Source organism: Pipistrellus kuhlii, unplaced genomic scaffold (genome assembly GCF_014108245.1).
Source record: "Pipistrellus kuhlii isolate mPipKuh1 unplaced genomic scaffold, mPipKuh1.p scaffold_m20_p_34, whole genome shotgun sequence".
Lineage (NCBI taxonomy): Eukaryota > Metazoa > Chordata > Mammalia > Chiroptera > Vespertilionidae > Pipistrellus > Pipistrellus kuhlii.
The window spans coordinates 415,573-435,732 of record NW_023425534.1 but is presented as its reverse complement, the minus strand read 5'-3'; the positions used below and the strand labels follow the sequence as shown (position 1 = coordinate 435,732).

The window sequence follows — 20,160 nt, the reverse complement described above, 5'->3', positions numbered from 1 at the left end:
AGGTCGGTTCCGTCCACAGGACCCGTGTCCGCTGCTGGCAAGACCCCCGCTGGGCCCAGGTCTGCAGCCCCACGGCCACCCCGCCAAATGCGCCCTCCCCCAGGCCAGGCGGGCCCTGCGGCCTCGCCCCGCCCCCACACTGCCTGCCAAGCCTTCACTGCCCCTCACTGGACGCGCTCGCCTGGACACGCCTCACCTGGACACTCCTCACAGGACATGCCTCGCCTGGACACTCCTCTCACCTGGCCTCTCCTCGCCTGGCCTCACTCTTTCATTCCTGGGATGCTTCCTGCCACTTCCGTGTGCCAGGCTCCGGAGGGGCACCCAGCGGGCAGTCCCTGGGCCACAGAACCCCGTTCTCCTGGAGGCAGCGCAGAGAAACCTGCTCAGTGCTGGTAGTGCTCCCTCCTTACAAAACACACCCCGCACCCACCACCCCCGCCCCTGCAGGCTCCTCTCCCTGCAGAATCCTCACCTCCACTGCACCCCCACTTTGCCCAGCCGCCCCGCCCCCAGGAGCCTGTGTATTACATAAAGGGTCGCCCTGGCCCAGACCCTAGTTCAGCTGGTCAGAGTGCCCTCCTCCCGCTCACCAAGGTTGTGGGTCCGATCTCCAGTCAGGGCGCAAACAAGAGCCACCAGTGGACACACGTGTAAGTGAAATAGCAAGTCAACATTCTCTCTCTCCTTTCCTCTCTCTAAAATCAGGGTGGTTTTTTTAAATATATTTTATTGATTTTTTTTACAGAGAGGAAGGGAGAGGGATAGAGAGTTAGAAACATCGATCAGAGAGAAACTCCGATCAGCTGCCTCCTGCACACTCCCTACTGGGGTTGTGCCCGCAACCAAGGTACATGCTTTTGACCGGAATCGAACCTAAGACCCTGAATCCACAAGCCGACGCTCTATCCACTGAGCAAAACCAGCTAGGGCAAAATCAGGGTGCTGTTGTTTTTTTTAATTAAATGCGGCCCTGGCTGGTTTGGCTCAGTGGATAGAGCATCAGCCTGGACACTGAAGGTTCCTGGGTTCAATTCCAGTCAAGGGCACATGCCCAGGCTGGATTCCCCAGTGGGGGGCATGCAGAAGGCAGCTAACCCATGATTCTCTCTCATCATTGGTGTTTCTACCTCTCTCCCTCTCCCTTCCCCCCAAAAGCAATAAAAATATATTTTTTTAAAATTAAAATAAGCTGAAACCGGTTTGGCTCAGTGGATAGAGCGTCGGCCTGTGGACTGAAAGGTCCCAGGTTCGATTCTGGTCAAGGGCATGTACCTTGGTTGCAGGCATATCCCCAGTAGGGGTTACGCGAGAGGCGGCTGATCAATGATTCTCATCGATGTTTCTGACTCTCTATTCCTCTCTCTTCCTCTCTGTAAAAAATCAATAAAATATATATCTATTTTCTTAAAATATATTTTTATTGGTTTTTTACAGAGAGGAAGGGAGAGAGACAGAGAGCTAGAAACATCGATGAGAGAGAAATATCGACCAGCTGCCTCCTGCACACCCCCCACCGGGGATGTGCCCGCAACCAAAGTACATGCCCTTGACCAGAATTGAACCCAGGAGGGACCTTTCAGTCCGCAGACTGAGCCAAACCGGCTTCGGCAATAAAATATATTTTATTAAAATTAATATGAAATAAATTCAATGCAATGATCAATCCTTAGACTTTTTCTTGGTTGACCTTTGCCGGGTCCCTTAGAAATGTCTCACCCTAGCATGCCACTCCCTCTCCCCCTCCCCCCATGTCTGCTGTTTCCTCACCTCAGGCTTTGGCCCCCAGTGCCCTCTGACCCCTGAGCCTGACCCCCATGGCACAGCCCTCCCACCTCCCCCCTCTGCCATGCTCTGCTCTGTAGTCATAGAAGGAAACGGGGTCCCCTGAGCCAACCCCGCCCTGCCCAGGGCCTCAACGGGAAGACCTGGGTAGCACCTTTGCCGCCACCCTCTGACACCTCCCACCTGCAAGTCTGGATCTTTCCGCCCTCCACATGTTTCCAGATTCCCGCCCGGCCTGAACCTCCGTGGGAACCACTGGCCCAGGCCCCACCCTCTGCTCTGGGCCTTGTGCTTAGACACCAGTCCGTCTGTGCAAAACGCCTCCACGGTTGGGGGACCCACTGGGGCCTCGAGGGCAGAGGGTGTGGTCCTGACACAGGTGTGCCCATCGCTGTGTCCGCCGCCTGCTCTGGTCCGATTAGATCGGGCGGTAGTTCCCAAATTTCCCGCTCACCAACCCCTCCAGCTGGGTCTCTACTGTGTCCCCATGTCTCCAGCATCTGGCTTCGGTGAATGAATGGATGAATGAGTGGATGGATGGATGGATGGATGGATGGATGAGTAGTGGATGAATGAATGAATGAGTGGGTGAATGAATGAGTGGGTGAATGAATGAGTGGATGGATGGATGAGTAGTGGGTGAATGAATGAATGAGTGGGTGAATGAATGAGTGGGTGAATGAATGAGTGGATGGATGGATGAGTAGTGGGTGAATGAATGAGTGGGTGGATGGATGGATGAATGAGTGGGTGGATAGATGGATGAATGAGTGGTGGATGCATAGGGGAAGTGCTGGGGCAGGCCAGCCTGCTAGGACCCCAGGCCCCGTTTTAGGGGTCCCTAGACAGGTTTCGCCTCTCCTCCTCCTGCAGTCCGAGGCAGGAAGACCAGTGCAGGGACTCCCCCCGCCTCTGGTGGGCAGAGCTGGGAGGAACCCTTGGGAAGCTCGGCCAGGACAGGCCACCGCTGAGGGTAGGTCTGTTCTCCTCCGGCAGTTTCTGTTTGCCCAAATGTTCCACCACCTCACGCACTTCCACGGCCACCAGCACCTGTTCTTTCCAGATGAAAGGCGTGTTGGTGGTTTTGACGGGTTACAACGTGAAGCCGCAAACACCCGGGAGGGGGTGGGCAAAGATGAGCCCTCCCCGCCTGACCTGCCTCCCCCTGACACTCCCGGGAGGCCACCAGCCCTCCGTCCCCGCCTTCCTGGGACTGGAGGGCGATGCAGGGTGGTGGCTTTCCCGCCAGGAGCGGGCCGAGGGGTGGAGGAGGGTGGCCAGGCTGGCAGAGGGCAGAGTGGGGCCACATGGCCTTCCACCAAGTTCCCCCTCCCAACCTCCAACCCCCAACCCCCAGCTGCACCCTCTGATTTTCTTCAATAACATTCTTTTTTTTCTCTTAAATATATTTTTTGACTTTTTACAGAGAGGAAGGGAGAGGGATAGAGAGCTAGAAACATCGATGGGAGAGAAACATCGATCAGCTGCCTCCTGCACACCCCCTACTAGGGATGTGCCCGCAACCAGGGTACATGCCTTGACCGGAATCAAACCTGGAACCCTTGAGTCCTCAGGCTGACGCTCTATCCACTGAGCCACATCGGTCAGGGCATCAATAAACATTCTTAACGATGATACTTTCCTGCTGGGGGGAGGGTGTGCTCAGTGAGACTCAGACCGAAGCCTCCGGTGGGTTGCTGTCCTCCCAGGCCCTTCCCAGAGCCTCCCCACCCCCGCCTGCCACACCACCCTCATGGCGGCTCACAGAGGGCACCCGTGCCCAGGAAGGGCTGGCTGTGGGCGTGGCCCTGGTGGAGCCGGGAGCTGGGGTTCTGGTCATCCTGGCGGCGTGAGCTGATCCGGAAGAGGGGGGGGGGTGAGGAAGGGCAGAGCTCAGCCGGGCACAGGAAGAGCCCAGGGCACCTGCTAGCGGGTGCCTGGCCCTCGCAGCCGTGGAGGGATGGGCTTGCCTTCCTCATCACGGATCACGGGATCTGGAGAAACCCCCTCAGGTGATGGCGTTCACTGCCCTTGTTCCCTCGTTCGTCCGATGGGTGCTCACTGAGGCTGACCGGGGCCCCACGCTGCGCCAGGGCGCAGCGGGAAGCCCCCAGACCTGGATATTCCCTCATGGCCCGGCACTCCCGGTCACACAGAGGCCACACACAGAGTCACACAGACGTGGCCGCTGGAGAGGTCAGGTCTGACCAGGCCCCACCAGAGAGGGCGCTGTGGGACCTGAGGATGCGGAGCGGGGAGCAGGGAGAGCAGGGCACGCAGGGGCCGGCCTGTGCAAAGGTCCTGTGGCCGCAGGGAGCGGGCGGGCAGCAGGTGGGGCTGCGAAGTGTTGGCCGGCCCCGGGTCCTCGTGGGCCGCCTTCAGGAGGGTGGGGAGCCGGGGTCATGGCCCTGGGAGTTCTCAACAAAGGTGGCTCCATCTCTGTCTTGCTGTGCGAGGTCCTGCCCAGGAGGGGGGCGGAGGGGCGCCCCATCTCTGCGGGCTTTCGGGCCCGGGTGTGGCTCTGTGCGTTTCTCAGTTGTCTGCGTGTGTGCGTCTATACAGACGTGTCTGCGTGCATCTACAGACGTGTCTGTGGGCATCCGTGTGCCGGTGACTAATCAGCGCCTCTCAGCTCCAGAGTCGCTATTGACTCCCCTTGCGGGTCCCCCGCAGGGCGGTCTGTATCCTGCAGGGCTGGTATTTCACCCCTCACCGTGGTGGGGCAGCTGCTGGCATCTCCTGCTCCAGAGCGCAGTGCTGCGCATCCCCAGTAGAGGGCGCAGGAGGGACGTGGCAGGAGGAAGGGATCCCAATGGTTCCCAGTGGGTGGGTGCAGCTGAGGGCATGGCTGGGCTCTGTGCCACGTTCCTGACGCAGCCCCCATGCCAGGTGGGAAGGGGCCCTGCCCGCTTGCCCCAGTGACCTCTGGCACCTCGGGCATGTGGCATTCCCGCACCATGCTCCAGAGGAGACTGAGGGTCCGGGGTGCCCCGTGCCTTGCCCAGGGTCACAGGGTTGGCAAAGCCAGGGCTGGACCCCACAGGACCGGCAGCTCTGGCTGGCCTCTGGGGACAAGCTGCTCATCTCTCCTGCTGACCAGCCCCGGCCGTGTCACTCTCCTGGGCCTGGGAGCCGCTGGGTCAGAGCCTCCTCTCCCCCCCCACCGGGGAAACTGAGGCAGGAGGCGCCGGGAGCTGGGCCTGGCCCACTTTCCCTTCCCCTGCTGCCTGGAGTCTATTTAAACCAACTGGCCTGGTACGCCTGGAGACAGAACCCCAAACCTCAGTCACCATGGCAACGCTGTGGCCATTGCACATGCTCCTTTGTGGGTGCACGCTCTTTTGTGGGTGCACGCTCCTTTGCCAGATGAAGATGGACAGGATCACCGCTGACTGAGGCCTCACGGCAGACGCAGTGGCAGAGCCAGCTGAGCCGGGCCTGTCCCCATGGGGAGTGAGCTCTGGGTTCGGGGCCTGAGCCGCCACCTCGCTGAGCCCTCTCCCCGTCTCCTCTGCCTTCCGCTCACAGACAGATGGTGGCCCAGCGCCCGGTGTTGCTTGTAGAGGACTCAGGGCGGGTGCAGGGAGAGCAGGAGGATCTCGAGGCCTCCCCCTGTGAGGGCTGCTGGGCAGGGTGCGTAGAGGGGGGCTGGGGCGCCTTCTAGAAAGGAGGCGACAGAAGGCACTCGAGTGAGACTTAAGGGGCTCCTGTCACTGGGAATCAGGCGCCACTTCGGCGGCTCCACTTTAGGGAGAGAACCCGGAAAAGAAACCGTGTGCCTCCCAGGTCCGCCCGTCAGGGCAGGGCTGGGGGCGGGGGCGTGGCTGGCTGCAGAGTGAAGTCCACCACAGGCTCTGGTTGACCTTTGAGACCTCACGTTGCACACTCACACATGCATGCCTGCTCATATGCAACACAGACATGCATGCACACGTATGCACACACGTGTGCACGTGTGTGTACACAGACACACGCAGGCACCTATACATGCATGTATGTGCTCTGGCACAGGTGCACACACAGGCACACATATACAGGCGCCCTTGGACAAGGCTAACAGTGTCCCCCAAAATCCATGTTCACACCGAACCTCAGCACGAGGCCCTGTTTGGAAACAGGGCCTCTGCCGCTGTGATTAGTTCAAACGAGGTCACACGTGGCGAGGACACGCAGAGGACAGGCCACGTGACTCTGGACGCAGAGCTGGCGGTGCACTCCGCGCTGAGGGCGCCCTGAAGTGCAGGCGGTGGAGGAGCTAGTGGGGTGCTGGCACGGGGGGGTGAGGGGGGTGGCGGGGGGCCTGGGGCCTGCTCTCCTCAGAAGGAAGTGCCCGCCCGCAGTGGGGCGTGGACTCTGGGCTGAGGCCCGGGGAGAGCAGACGGCAGCCCCAGGGTACTGGCACCCCCACACACACACACACACACACACAACCCCCGCCGCACCCGTCCTCCGCTCAGACTCGGCTCTGAGGGACCCAGGCGCTGTGTACCCGCCTGGCTTGGAGAGGGGGTCCAGGCTGTCCCTCCTCGGCTCCAGGTGAGAGGGGAAAGCCGGGTGCGGTCCCTGACCCCCCCTCCCGGCTTTGGGGGAAAGCTGTCCCAGGGGAGCATCAGGAGTCCACAGTGAGCCCAGCCACGTGGCTCCGTGGTGAGCATCAACCTATGAACCAGGAGGTCACGGTTCAATTCCCAGTCAGGGGACACGACCGGATTGTGGGCTCCATTCCCACTGTGGGGCGTGCAGGAGGCAACCAATAGGAGATTCTCATCGATGTGTGCGTGCGTGTGTGTGTGTGTGTGTGTGTGCGTGTGTGTGTGTGTGTTTTAAATATATTTTATTGATTTTTTTACAGAGAGGAAAGGAGAGGGAGAGAGAGTTAGAAACATCGATGAGAGGGAAACATCCATCAGCTGCTTCCTGCACACTCTCCACTGGGGATATGCCCACAACCAAGGTACATGCCCTTGACCAGAATCGAACCCAGGACCTTTCAGTCCACAGGCCGATGCTCTATCCACTGAGCCACACCGGTTTCGTCTCTCATCGATGTTTTTATCTCTCCCTCTCCCTTCCTCTCTGAAATCAATAAATATATATATATATATATTTTGAAAAGAGTCCGTTGATCCTGTGCATTCCAGACTCCACCAGGGACACAGACCAGGACACCGGCTCCCAAAGACAAGCGTTGCAGAATGAGGGCGCCTGGGGAGCCACCACCACCCCACCCACCCGGCCAGCCCCTCAGCTGTCGCCCCCCACCCCCACCCGGCCAGCCGCCCTGCTCCCCAGCCGCCCCCTCAGCTGCCAGCACCCCTCCGCCCGCCCGGCCTTCCTCGGCTCTGTCACCAGAATAGAACTCCGTTTAAAAGCCTCTTCCAGGCTCTTTTCCCGGTAAACACGGCAGAAATAGCCGCCTGCGGGCCGGCGGGGGAGGGGGCTGCTGTGCGGATCCGGCAAAGCTGAAGCCATGTGGGCGCTGGCGGCGGCTCAGAGCGGCTGTAAATAGCTCCCCGTGGGCCGGCTCCGGGAGGCAGCCTGTCTGCCAGCGGGGCGGGCGGCGGGCGTGGGGCGGGCGGCGTCCTGGCAGCGGCTGTAGTGGCCGCCGACCTCAGCACCAGGGGGCTCCCCGTCCGTCCTCGGAGGCCCGGGCAGGACCTGGGTGCCGGGAGGAGGAGGGTCCGCCGTGTGGACCCAGCCGGTTCCTTCAGCGTGCCGCCCCGGGAACTCCCAGGAAGAAGGGGAGCGGTGACCTGCCCGGCCGGGGTCCCCCAGACCGGGAGGTGCTGAGCGGGGGCAGGGAGAGGGGGCTGCTGCTCTCAGACAGCTCTGTCCCCGTCGGTCTGTCCGTCTGTCCGTCTGCCCGCGGGGCTGGCGGGGCTGGGACAGCACCCCCCGCGGTCCGGAGGTGGCCGGGAGCCCGGCTGACCCAGATCCAGCTCCACTGAGCTCGGCCACCTGCTCTCTCTGCCGGCTCCCAGCTCCTGCTCACGCTGCAGCCAGAGACCTGGCTCCCGGCCTCTCTCTCCACCCCCTCACCCCCCGCCAGGAGAGAGACAGCCTGGGCCAGGGAGCAGGTGGCAAAGGGGCAGCAGGTGCCAGGACGGATCCTTAGGGGGCTGAGCCTAGAGCTGGGCTGGAGGTGAGGGGGTGAGCCCCGTCTGTGGTTTGGGGGGGACAGCGCCCACCTCTGCCCCCGGCAGGAGCGGCGTTTTGGGGACCTCCGTGGCCGCCCTGCCTGTGGGGGAGCGACCCCAGGATTCTCCCTCACGGCCGGGAACACGGGGGCTGTGCCAGGGAGAGGTGATGGCCCAGCAAGCACCCCCGGAGGTGGCAGGAGGTGGGCTGCCTCCCCGGGAGGGCCCCCTGGCACAGTGGGACCTGCAGCTGGCGACCCTGCCCGCAGAGCCAGCCTCCGGCCGCCAGGAGAGCCGCCCGCACGCTGCCCTCAGACCGCACTCCGGCTCCCTCCCGCCCGGGGGCAGCAGCGGACATCGGACCCCCTCAGAGCTGCCGGCCGGGTCCCCCGCGGCCAGTGCTGAGCTGTGACCTTGTCCCCGCGCCCCAGAGGCAATGGAGCTGGGAAGGGGCCGGGGTCTGTGGGGACCAATGGCCTCTGCCCTCCATCGCCTCCTCCAAGGCGGCACCACTGAGCACCACGGCTGTGGGACCGGACAGGGGAGCCGCCTTGACTCCTGGAACCCCCCCCCCAAGCTCTGCCCTCCCACCGACAGCCCGGACGTGGCCACTGGGGCTTCATGTCTGTCTTCGAGTCCCTCCACCCGGTGCCCGCTGAGCCACGGCCTGAGGAGGGCCCTCGGGCGCCCGGGGCAGCACTGCCGGCGGCTGGGAGAGAGGCCACGCCGGAGGCTTCTCTTTATTTCATGCTGCACCAGAGGCTCCTGGCGCCCCCCCCCCCCCCCCCGCCCCACGGCAGCAAGCACCCCCACGCCCAGCTGCCTCCTCTCCCCGTTCAATCCTCCGGATGGACAGCCCTGGAGTGGGGGGCATTTTCCAAGTCCAGGGCGTGGTCCCCACAGGCTCAGCCTCTCGTCAGGAGGCCCTGCTGCTGGGGACGAGGAGCTGGGCTGGCGTCTGCAGGCGGGGAGGGGTGGGGAGGGGCCCGCAGGGTGGTGTTCCGGGCGGCGAGCCGGCAGAGGCTTGGGGGCCGCGGTGTCCCTCCAGTGTCCCTCCCTGTCGTGGCCTCCAGTCCAGAGGCTGCGGGCGGGCGGTTAGCGGCGGCCTCACAGGGCGTAGGCCGCCCAGTAGACGATGTTGACGGCGGCGAAGGCGGCGGGGAAGACGGCGCGGGCGTAGATGTCGATGGTGTCCGCGTCGATGGGCCTGAGGAGGGCGCGGAGGCCCCCCGGCCGCTCGGCCGCCCCCACCTCCACCTCCACCGGCCGGTAGGAGCCCAGGAGGCCCCCGGGCAGGCGGCCCGGCCGCCGGGACACGGCCAGCTCCCGGGAGACGCCGGCGGCCGAGAGTGAGAACAGCACGATGGCGTGCTTCATGTCCACCTGCCGGGGGAGGGGGCAGCTGAGCCAGCAGCCCGGACTGAGGTGGCCAAGGCAGCCACATGGGACCCCACCCTGGCCCGCAGCTCCGGGACCCAGGGGAGCGGCAGGAACAGGCGGTAGGGGGTCTGGCAGGCACAGGAAAGGTGCTGTCCTTGGTCCTGAGCTCCAGGGAACCAGCACAGCCTGGCCTCACCTCTGCCCTCTGCTCCATGACCTTGACCTTGGCCTCACCTCTGCCCCCAGCTCCGTGACCTTGACCTTGGCCCTCACCTCTGCCCTCCGCTCCGTGACCTTGACCTTGGCCTTCTGCTTCTTCCGGTAGTCGGCGTTGAAGTGGGCGAAGGCGTACTCCACCAGCGCTGCGAAGACGAACACGTAGCAGATCCAGAAGTACACGTCCAGCGCCTTGATGGCCGAGGCCCGCGGGAGGGAGGAGCGGGCGCTGACCATCAGGGTGGTCATGGTCAGCACCGTGGTGATGCCTGCGGGAGGCAGGGGTGGTGATCCCGCTGCCCCAAGGGCGGCCGGCTCGGGGGGCCGGGGCTGGGCCTGGGCTCGTGGCTGACGGGGTCCCGGTCCTGCTCCCGGCTCCTGCCCGTCCCGTCCCCCAGCTCCCCGGGCAGGCGGCCGGGCCGGTACCTAGAGACACCCGGGCGGGCACGGCTGCCTGGCTGATCCAGAAGGACACCCAGGACATGGCGACCAGCAGCACGGAGGGCATGTAGGACTGGATGATGTAGACGCCCCGGTTCCTCCGCAGGTGGAAGTACAGGCTGAGCCGGGGGAACTGGCCGGCTGTGGGGGAAGGGGGAGAGGGGAGAGGGAAGGGAAGGGAGGGGGAGGGAGCCATCAATACCTAGCACCATCCTGCCCCTGCCCCACCCCTACCACGGCCCTCAACCCCTGCGAGCCTCAGAAGAAAGGGAGACCCCAGCCCCCCTACCTTCACCCCACCCCCCACAGCCTGGCCACCCAGAGGGAGGAGCGGGGGGAGGGGAGAATGGCAAGATCTCCCAGAGGGACCTCCCCTCCTGGCCCTGCCCTTCACGGCTGAGCTCGGGGAAAGAACGGGCTGGACTCACAGGCCCCCATGAGAGGCAGCCCCCCAAGGCTTGGCCCCGGCCCCTGAATCCTGAGGCCCTGGGGGGCACCCTGCACCCCTCAGGGGGCCCCCACGCTCAATGCGTTGCTACTCCCGGGAAGTGGCCAAGGACTGAGGAGTGAGACGGAGGAATGCTGGCCCAGGCCCACCCTGCCCCCCAGCGGCCTGCCGCTGACCCCCAGGTCCCCGGAGCCGGCGGGGCCTCTGCCGAACGCCCAGGGAGCCGAGAGCCGGGCTCCCGGGAAGAGCCGGCGGCCCCATTACCCGACTTAAAGTTCATGAGCTCCGTGGCGAAGCGGTAGCTGGTGATGGTGAACTGCGCCAGCTGCAGCTTGTCCAGCCCGTGGATCTGCTCCTGGTTCTCCGACCAGTAGTACACGATGTCTTCGGCCGAGTAGCCGTCTGCGGGAGAGCCCGCGTGGGCGGTGGCGGGTCCGGGCCCAGCCCCCTGCCCGCAGCCGGAGACCCCGCCCGCCCAGGGGAGCCGGGAGCACAGGCCCCGGGGCCAGGGCGGCCTCGGCGGCCGGCGGGGCGGAGGAGATGGCATGAGCCCAGGTCCCCCTCCCCAGGCGGCCTGGCACGCAGGTCCACGCCTCCCGGGCCAGCTGCACGGGGAGGGCCAGCCCGCCGAGGCCCCTGCCCGCCCTCAGCGAGGTCCCGGAGCGGTGGGCACTCACAGCTCTCCAGGTGCAGCGTGCACTCCTGCTCGTCCATGGGGTACTTGGCTAGGTCCATGTCGCAGGCCACCGTGGCCGTGATTCTGTGCGGACGACAGGGCAGGGGTCCAGGGGGAGGCGGGCCCTGGAGGCCAGCAGCTCCCCAACCCCACGGGCAGAGGCCCTGTGCCCGCCTGAGGGCCCCTCCCAGGGGCCCCGGCCTCACCCGTGGGCTTGAGTGGCTCCTGGGTGGACAGAGAATGGGTGGGTCTTCCTTTAAGAGTGAAGGACGGGCCCCGGCCGGTGTGGCTCAGTGGGCAGAGCGTCGGCCTCTGGACGAAAGGGGCCGCGGTTTGATTCCCGGTCAGGGCACAGGCCTGAGTTTTGGGCTCGATCCCCAGTGGGGGGCATGCCGGAGGCAGCCAGTCAATGATTCTCTCTCAACACTGAAGTTTCAATCTCTCTCTTTCTTCCTCTCTGAAATCAGTTTAAAAAAATTTTTTTTTAAAGGAATGAAGGACTAAATTTCATTCACTTTCTTCATCCTTCAAAATGCTGTCCGTGGCCCTAACTGGTTTGGCTCAGTGGATAGAGCCAAAGAACCAGAAAGGTCCCAGGTTCGATTCCGGTCAAGGGCATGTACCTTGGTTGTGGGCACATCCCCAGTGGGGGGTGTGCAGGAGGCAGCTGATCCATGTTTCTCTCTCATTGATGTTTCTAGCTCTCTATCCCTCTCCCTTCCTCTCTGTAAAAAATCAATAAAATATGTATATTTTAAATTAAATTAAAACTCTAACCCAGTGGCTCTCCAACTTAAAAAAAAAAAAAAAAAAATGCTGTCCGTGGCCCAGCGGCCTGGTTTTCCAAGCGAATTTAGATAATTTAGATTCCCATGTAAATTAAAAGAAAAAATTCCTGATTTTCAAAATGTTGGCAATTGATTCCATGTTAAAAAGGCGTGTGTCCGAAAACACATGTTCCACGACACGAACACGCACATGCGCAGCAGTGCTGCCCACAGTCGGCGTCCATGGATGGACGAGGGGACGCAGAAGCGGGGGCACCCCAATGGAGCAGAGGCCCTGTGCCCGCCTGAGGGCCCCTCCCAGGAGCCCCGAGGAATGGAGCCGTGATCCGAGTTCCGACGTGGCTGCGCCTCAGAGACGCCACGTGGACGCGAGAAGCAGGCAGCAGACACGGCGTCCCGGTGTGAGGCCCGTCTGTACAAAGTGTGTGCCGCGGGGCAGGTCCCCAGACAGAGGCTGGTGGCTTCCGGGGTGCTGGGGGGTGGGGCGGGGAGCCACCACATCATGGGCTCGGGGTCTCCTTTGGGGGCCTGACATGTCCTGGAGCTAGACAGAGGCGAAGGTGGCACAGTATGGTGGCGTCTGTGTCCTTGAACTGTTTGTTTTAATCCTCACCCGAGGGTATTTTCCCACTGGTTTCAGGGGGCGTGGAGGAGAGAGGGAGAGGCGGAGAGAAGCATCGATGTGAGAGAGACACGAGCCCTGACCAGGGCCTGCTCCAGGGAGGAGCCTACAACCGAGGTACCTGCCCTTGATCGGAATCGAACCCGGGACCCTTCGGTCCACAGGCCGACACTATCCACTGAGCACCCCGGCCAGGCTGCATTGTTCCTTTGTAAAGGGTTCTTCTTGTGCAGTGGTTCTCAACCTTCCTAATGCCGTAACCCTTCAATACAGCTCCTCATGCTGTGGTGACCCCCAACCATGCATCATTCCCCTGCTACTTCCTAACTGTCATTTTGCAGTCACCACCCACAGGTTGGGAGCCCCTAGCAGGGTCGCCCAAGACCATCGGAAAACACAGATATTTACATGACGGTTCATAACAGCAGCAAAATTACAGCTATGACGTGGCAACGGAAATAACGTTACGGCTGGGGGTCTGTATAAAGGGCTGTGGCATTGGGAAGTCTGAGAACCACTGATCTCATGCCATGTGAATTTTTTTTTTTTTTTAAAGTGGTGGCTGCCGAAACTGGTTTGGCTCAGTGGATGGAGCATCGGTCTGCGTACTGAGGGGTCCCGGGTTCGATTCCAGTCAAGGGCATGTGCCTTGGTTGTGGACACATCCCCAGTGTGGGGTGTGCAGGAGGCAGCTGATCCATGTTTCTCTCTCATCGATGTTTCTGACTATCCCTCTCTCTTCCTCTCTGTAAAAATTCAATAAAATATATATATTTTTTTAAAAAGGTGGTGGCTGTTTGGCCAGAAGCTGAACTGTCGGTGCCTCTGGCAGCCTCGCCGTCACCGGGTGCCGAGCAGAGGCTGCTGGCGGAGGGTGTAACGCCCCCCGCCCGGCTCCCGGCGCCGGCGGCTCACCGGATGCTGTACAGGATGACGCCGTCCGGCTGCAGCCGGATGAGCTTGTTCTCCACGGTCACGTCATGGAACCAGGCGGACTTGGCGTTGACGATGAAGGTGTCGGGGAGCCACAGCCGGTCCACAAAGCGGCTGTCCAGCCCCAGCGTCTCATTGGTGTGGTTGTAGGACAGCCGGCTGTCCCGCCAGCTCTGGTGCAGGAACACGGTCATGGTGTACTCCTGGGCGGAGGGAGGCCTGCCATCAGCCGCCGGCCTGGGGCGCCCAACCGGTCCCAGGAGCAGGCGGGCGCAGGCGGGCACACCTACCATGTTCACCTCCGAGATGTGGTCGATGCTGGCGACCTCGATGGCAAGCGCCACGTTCACGGGGGGCCCTGCGGGGAGGGCGCGGGCTGAGGCCAGGCCCTGCACATGCACGCGCGTGCACACACACACACACGCACACGCACACGCACACACACAACAAACACAGGCAAGCATGTGCGCACACATACACATGCACACACATGCACAGATACACAGACACGTGCACACGGACCCAGGCCAGGAGAGCCCAGGCAGCAGGCTGTGGCCAGCGGCTGCAGGAGGAGCCGTGTCAGCACAGTCTCCAGGAGGCCTAGGGGATCCACCTTCCCAGCGGTGTCCCTGGGGGGGCGGTGCTCAGGGTGCAAAGCCCCCTCAGGGGAGCCAGCCCGGGCCAGGGGTCCCCGCCCGCCTACCGGCCCGCCCGCCCACCTCCGATGCACGGCCGGAAGTTGCGGGCGTAGCCCTCCATCAGGTGGTCCAGGTTGGGCAGCCAGGAGATCTCCAGGTTGGAGCCCACGTAGTCCCCGATGTCATTCATCGCCCTGGAAACGGAGGCCGGGGTCACAGGCGGTGCACGGGGAGGGGCCCGGCCTGAGGCCCGCTGAGAGCCCGAGGTCTGGGAACCCTGCCGGGGACGGGAGACAGAGAGGTGCCGAGCCCGGGCGGCTCCATTCGTCCACCGGCCTCTGCTCAGCTTCTGCCCCTCCAGCGTGGCCTGGTCAGGGAGGAGCCCCCGGCTCCCTCCACCAACAGCCCCGGAGGGCAGCCAGCCCCAGACCCCCACATCAGGGCCTCCCATCCGACAGGCCTCAAGGGACCCAGACCCTTGTCTGGGGACGCGTCCAGCAGGAGGAACTCAGAGAAAGGACGCAGGACAGGGAGGCTGAGGGCCAGGGAGAGGGGGGAGGGGGCAGCTGAGGTCCCCACCCGCCTCAGGCCAGGCCCGGAGCCCATGGGGGGGCTGCCGCCGCCTCCTGACCTCTGGCCCCGGAGCCCCCAACATGCCTTGTGCTTCTGGAGCTGAGCCTGACCCCGGAGGAGCGGGGGGCCCGCCTCCTGGCTGCAGGGAAACCCTGGCGACACCCCGGCAGCCCCTATGTGTGCCACACGCCTGGTGGGCCCCTGGAGGCCCACGCCCGCCGACAGCCCGAACCACGGGGCTCCCCAGCAACTCTCCACCCGCCTTCCTTCCGCTCACCTGCCCCGGGGTGAGCAGTGGCCCCAAAACTCATGCACCCCGACCTCCGAGTGGGACTTATTCGAACATGGGGTCTTCGCACAGTAATGGGTTAAGATGAGGCCACACTGGCTTGGGGAGAAGAGACACCGGGAGGGGCAGGGGGGCCTTGACTGCCCAGGCCCAGGGCAACCCAGGCCCAGGGCCCAGGAGCTGGGAGGGGCTCCGTGTGGATGCTCCCCGCGGCCTCGAAAGCAAGCAGCCCGCCCACACCTGGACGGCAAAGTGGCCCCCAGAACTGGGGGGGACCAAGCCCCCAAGTCTGTGGTCGCTCCTTCTAGCAGCCCCAGCACGCTCACACCCACACCCGGCCACCGGGGGGAGGCAGAGCTTTGACCTATGAACCAGGAGGTCATGGGGTTTCAGGCTCCATCCCCAGCCGGGGGCATTCAGGAGGCAGCCCAGCTCCTTTCTCTCATGGATGTTTCTTCGTCCCTCTCCCTTCCTCTCTGAAACCTTTAAGTATAATTACATGTGTATTTATATTTATGAATATATACATTTTAAAAAATATACTTTGTTGATTTTTTATAGAGAGGAAGAGAGAGGGATAGAGAGTTAGAAACATTGATGAGAGAGAATCATCGATCAGCTGCCTCTTGCACACCCTCTACTGGGGATGTGCCCGAAACCAAGGTACATGCCCTTGACCAGAATCGAACCTGGGACCCTTCAGTCCGCAGGCCGAAGCTCTATCCACTGAGCCACACCGGTTTTGGCGAATATATACATTTTTATGAATAACTCTCCTGTTAGTCTCTGAAGCACTTCTATCCTGACAAGGTCACCTTGGGGCCCAGGCCTGGCCTGTGCCCGTGAGGGAGACACGAGGTACCAAGATCGGGACCCGGGGCCCTGAGACCGGGGCTCCCTGTGCCCGGGGCTCCCTGTGCCTGGAGGCAGACCCGCCCGCAGAAGGCAGTGTGGCCGCCTGCCCAGGTGCCCACGCTGCTCCTATAGCCTCCGTCCCTCTGGGCTCCCACCACCCTGCCAGCCATGTGGGGGGCCCCCAGCCCCCCGCATCCTGCTCCCTCAGGGACCATTTCCTTGTCGTCGGCGGCCGGCCCCCGGCTCCGGCTCCCCAGTGCCCGTCCCGCAGCCAAGCCGAGGCCCCGTGTGCGGCCGCCTGCCCAGCCCACGTGAGGTGCCTCACGTGGCCGCTGCAGCCCAGGGCTCCGTGCTCCCCGGACCAGTGCTTCCTCGGAGCGTCTCCTCCCCTCCCCTTCCCCCCGGAGGGGAGCAGACGGGACCCACGGAGACAGAGGGGGCCTGGCCTGCCCGGGGCTACCAGGGCCTGGCGTCTCTGGAGCAGCAGCAGGCGGGGCTGAGGGTTCAGGGCTGAGTGCAGCCCAGCCTCGGCCTCAGCCTCAGGGCCAGCCGCCGGGCCCCGCCCCTGTGCTGGGGGGGAGGGGGCAGCACCAGGGGCCACCTGGGTCCGGGAGGCCCCTGGTCTGTCTCACTGGTGGCCTTTGAGGAAGGTTGACCTTGAACCAGGAGCTTCTTAGCTGATGACTCTGACAGACCCTCAGCCTGTGCCCTGGCTGGGCCCCCCTTGGTGATGGCCGGCCCACGTGGGGTGGGGTGGGGGGTGCTTTGTAGCGAAGGATCAAAAGGCATCAGAGGCGCCCCCCAGGGAAGCCTGTTTGGAGGGCGCGGGAGGCCACGCTGAAGGTCGCTCGGAGGGATGGGAAGAGCCGTTATTTTTGGACCAGCCCAGCTGCCACCAGCGGCAGCGCAGCCGGAACCAGGCCGGCAGGAGATGCCGTCCTTCCGGGCCTCGGGCTGCGGGCCAGGGGACACACTGCTCCCACCCACCCCACCCCACGCCCACGGGCGAGGACCAGCCCCGTCAGCCCCAGGGGCGGCCCCACCGGGAAGTCAGCCCGGAAGCAGAAGCAGCCGGAGGCCAGGTGATGCTCAGCCCCTGCGACCTCGGGGGGCAGGGAGGGGGTGCTTAGGGGACAGGGTCCCCCTGAGATCACTTCCCACCCGGAAGGCCCCGGTGCCCACCGGCTGTGCAGGGTGCAGCGGTCCAGACGCCAGGAGGGCATGCTACGTGCTAGTCCGGGTTCTGGGGGGCAGGGAGAGGGTGCTTAGGGGACAGGGTCCCCCTGAGATCACTTCCCACCCGGAAGGCCCCGGTGCCCACCGGCTGTGCAGGGTGCGGTGGGTGGTCCAGACTCCAGGAGGGCGTGCTACGTGCTAGTCCGGGTTCTGGGGGGCAGGGAAGGGGGCACCTTCGGGAAACTCAGCGTGGAGGTGACTGTGGTGACTGACAGCATCTTGGGAGGGAGCTGCTGGCCCATGATGGCCCGGGACCCTACTGGGCCTTAGACAGGGTCTCCCCCCTTCCCCCCTCCCCGAGGGAAGAGCAGATGTGCGGGGGCCTGGGCCTGGCTCACCTCTGGGCGGAGCGGCCCCCGCGCCCTCCCCCCCCCCACACCCTAGGTGCCCGCAGACCTCGCCCCCTCCCGCCTGCCCCCGTCCGTGCCCGAGGGGACAGAAGGGAAGGTGGGTGCATGGTCCTCCCCCGGGACCCCGCCCCCCACCGCGCACACAACCCACGGGGCCCTGGTGGCTCTGTTTTTAGAGCAACGCCCGCCGGCACGGCAGTTACCAAGGCAAAGCGAGCCGCCAGGAGAGCTCGGCACGGTGAGCCGGAGGCAGGAGCCGGGGCGCGGCTTCTCCAGGGAGACGAGGTGCCGGCAGCAGGAAGGCCACCCACACGGCGCGCAGCTGGCAGAGCGGAGCCCACGCGGAGTGACGGTCGGACTCGGGGGAGGCCTGGCTCTGACTGCCCCCTACCCCGATGCTGCAGCTCCTGCTTCCCTCCCCACAGGGTGCTCCCCCACCCCGGCCTGGGCCACGCCGGGCAGCCCGCACCGGCACCAGGCACCCTGTGAGCCCCGCTGTGCCCCCCGCAGCGGGGTGAAGACCCGGACCGCGAGGGGCGCACTCCTCTGCTCTGGGGGAGGGCGGGGGGGACAGGGAGCTGGGGGAAGGGACCGTCGGGAGGTGGCCCATGCTCGCCCACGCCCAGGGGCCAGGCGGGTCCGAGTTCAGAGTGTGTCAGGCTCCAGCAGGGTGGAGGGCGCCCGTGCAGGCATGGGGGCTGGAGAGCACCCCAGTGGGACACGGACAAATGCCCTGAAACAGGACGGTGTCAGCAAACAAACCCCTCGTCTGACAGAGACAGGCTTTCCCGCCAGAGGAGTTTTGGGGTCACACTTGGGCCGAGATGTTAGGGCTCAGAGAGCCTTGGGTTTCAGAGGCCGTGGCCGTGGCCGTGGGCCTGGGTCGCCAGCTGATCGGGGCACCTCCCCCTCCCCTCCCTGGTCTGGGCAGGAGGCAGCGGGAGCAGGAAGGTCCAGGGGGCCGATGTAGGGCACAGCTCCCCGGATGAGGCCGGCACAGCCCTGCCCGGGACCGGGGCACCGCGGCTGGCACTGCCAGGCACAGGCCTCCACGCCATCCACAAGGAAGCTCTGACCAATCCCGCGCCCCCGCCTCCCCAGGTCGGGCTGCCCGAGAGCTCGCAGCAGCACAGGCTGGCGGTCGGCCGCGTGGCTCTCTGTCCTTTGACATCAGATACAGGTGGTGGTGGTGGTGGGGATTGTCTGGGGTTTTTGTGTATTTTTGTTGTTGTTGTTATTAATCCTCCCCTAAGGATATTTTTTTCATGGTTTTTACAAAGAGGGAATGGAGGAGGCGAGACAGAGAAACATCAACGTGGGAGAGACACAGCGATCGGCTGCCTCCGCCCGCTCCCCGCCCAGGGCCGGGCATCTAGCCTGCCACCCAGGCACCCGCCCTTGAATCCGCAACCGTTCAGCTTTGGCCTACGCTCTAACCACTGAGCGACCAGCGGGGGGGGGGGGGGGTAATCTGTTTTTGCTCCGGTTCCTCTGCAGAGCCCTCTCACCAGAAGGCACTCCGGTGGCCAGGCCCCGGCTCAGGCCGCTGGGCGGCTGGTGCCCAATTCAGGTCCCCACGGAGAGAAGGGCACTCATCCCCCCCACCCTGCAGGGGTGCCTGGCGGGCTCCCACCTGCACACCCAGAGATCAGGGGGCGCCTTTGCAATGGCCCCGAGAGGAGACCCCGGCCCCCCTCTCTCCCAGGCAGCCCTGAGGCGGCCCTCCTGTGCCCAGACCTGTCCAGGGCCAGACCTGCCCGGGACCGGGACCAGGGAGCCCAGCGCACAGGCAGGGGGGCAGCGCCTCCCGCTCCCGGATCCTCCTTCCCTCCGCCCGCAGAGCGCGCAGCCGGCGCTTGGAAGGGCACCTCGGGCCGGGACCCGCCGAGGGCTCCGGGCTCCGGGCTCCGGCCGGGACCCGCCGAGTGCCGGGCTCCGGGCTCCGGGGTCTCCGGGCTCCGGGCTCCGGGGGGGCTTCGGGCTCCGGGGGGCTCCGGGCAGGAGTGGGCGCCGCTCCCCCGCGCCCGCCGCCGCCGCCCGCCCCAGTTCAGCACCGGACGGCGGACAGCGCCTCGCGGGCGGGATCGGGGAGAGGGGTCCGGCCCGGGGACGGGGCGGGGGCAGGGCCCCGGGGCGGACTCGGGTGCAGGTGGGACGGGGTGGGACGGGGCGCATTCGGGGGCCAGACCCTGGGAGAAGCTCGGTCCCCCCGCGCTCGGCGCTCACCTGGAGCCGCGGGGCCGGGGCGCGCAGAGCAGGAGCAGCGGCGGCAGCAGCCGGGCCAGCGCGGCCATGGCTCGGGTGCGGGGCGCGCGGGGCGCGGGGCCGGCAGGTCGCGAAGTTGCTCCGCGGCGGCGGCGGGCGCACAGGCGGGCGGGGGAGGAGGGCGCGCGGCGCGGGGCGGGAGGAGCCGGAGCGGAGCCGCCCCCCCACCCCGGCGCCCCGCCCGCCCGCCCCGATCCGCCGGCTGCTCCCGCCCCGATCCGCCCCGCAGCTGCCAGCACCGCCCCGCGCCCCGTCCTGCCCCCGGACCCGCCTGGGGTCCCGCCGCGGCCGTCCCTCCGGGCGGCGGCGCACCGGGTCCTCCGCGCACGGCCCAGGGAGGCGGCCTCCGGGCGGATCAGGCCCTCCGGACGGATGGGGCGGAGTGGACCAGTTTGCGGGGCCGTTGGTGGGGCCAGAGAAGCCGATTGGGGCGGTGCGGGGGTGGGGGTGGGGGTGCCGGCGTCCCTGGGGGAGACCCACCAGAACCTCCTTCCAGAACCCTCCACACTGTCTGCTCTGGGCTGAGCG

General features: G+C 65.0%; 1 protein-coding gene across 1 annotated transcript; it reads right to left on the bottom strand.

Annotated features, from left to right (window-relative positions):
* Positions 1-9,029: 9,029 nt before the first annotated feature.
* On the bottom strand, positions 9,030-19,661 carry GABRD (gamma-aminobutyric acid type A receptor subunit delta). Its single transcript, XM_036460996.2, has 9 exons — positions 19,594-19,661; positions 14,146-14,258; positions 13,717-13,784; positions 13,409-13,629; positions 11,085-11,167; positions 10,672-10,809; positions 9,945-10,100; positions 9,576-9,787; positions 9,030-9,305 (listed from the first exon to the last, which is right to left on the bottom strand). Exons 1-9 carry the CDS (start codon positions 19,659-19,661, stop codon positions 9,030-9,032), a joined length of 1,335 nt encoding a protein of 444 aa, XP_036316889.1.
* Positions 19,662-20,160: the final 499 nt, after the last annotated feature.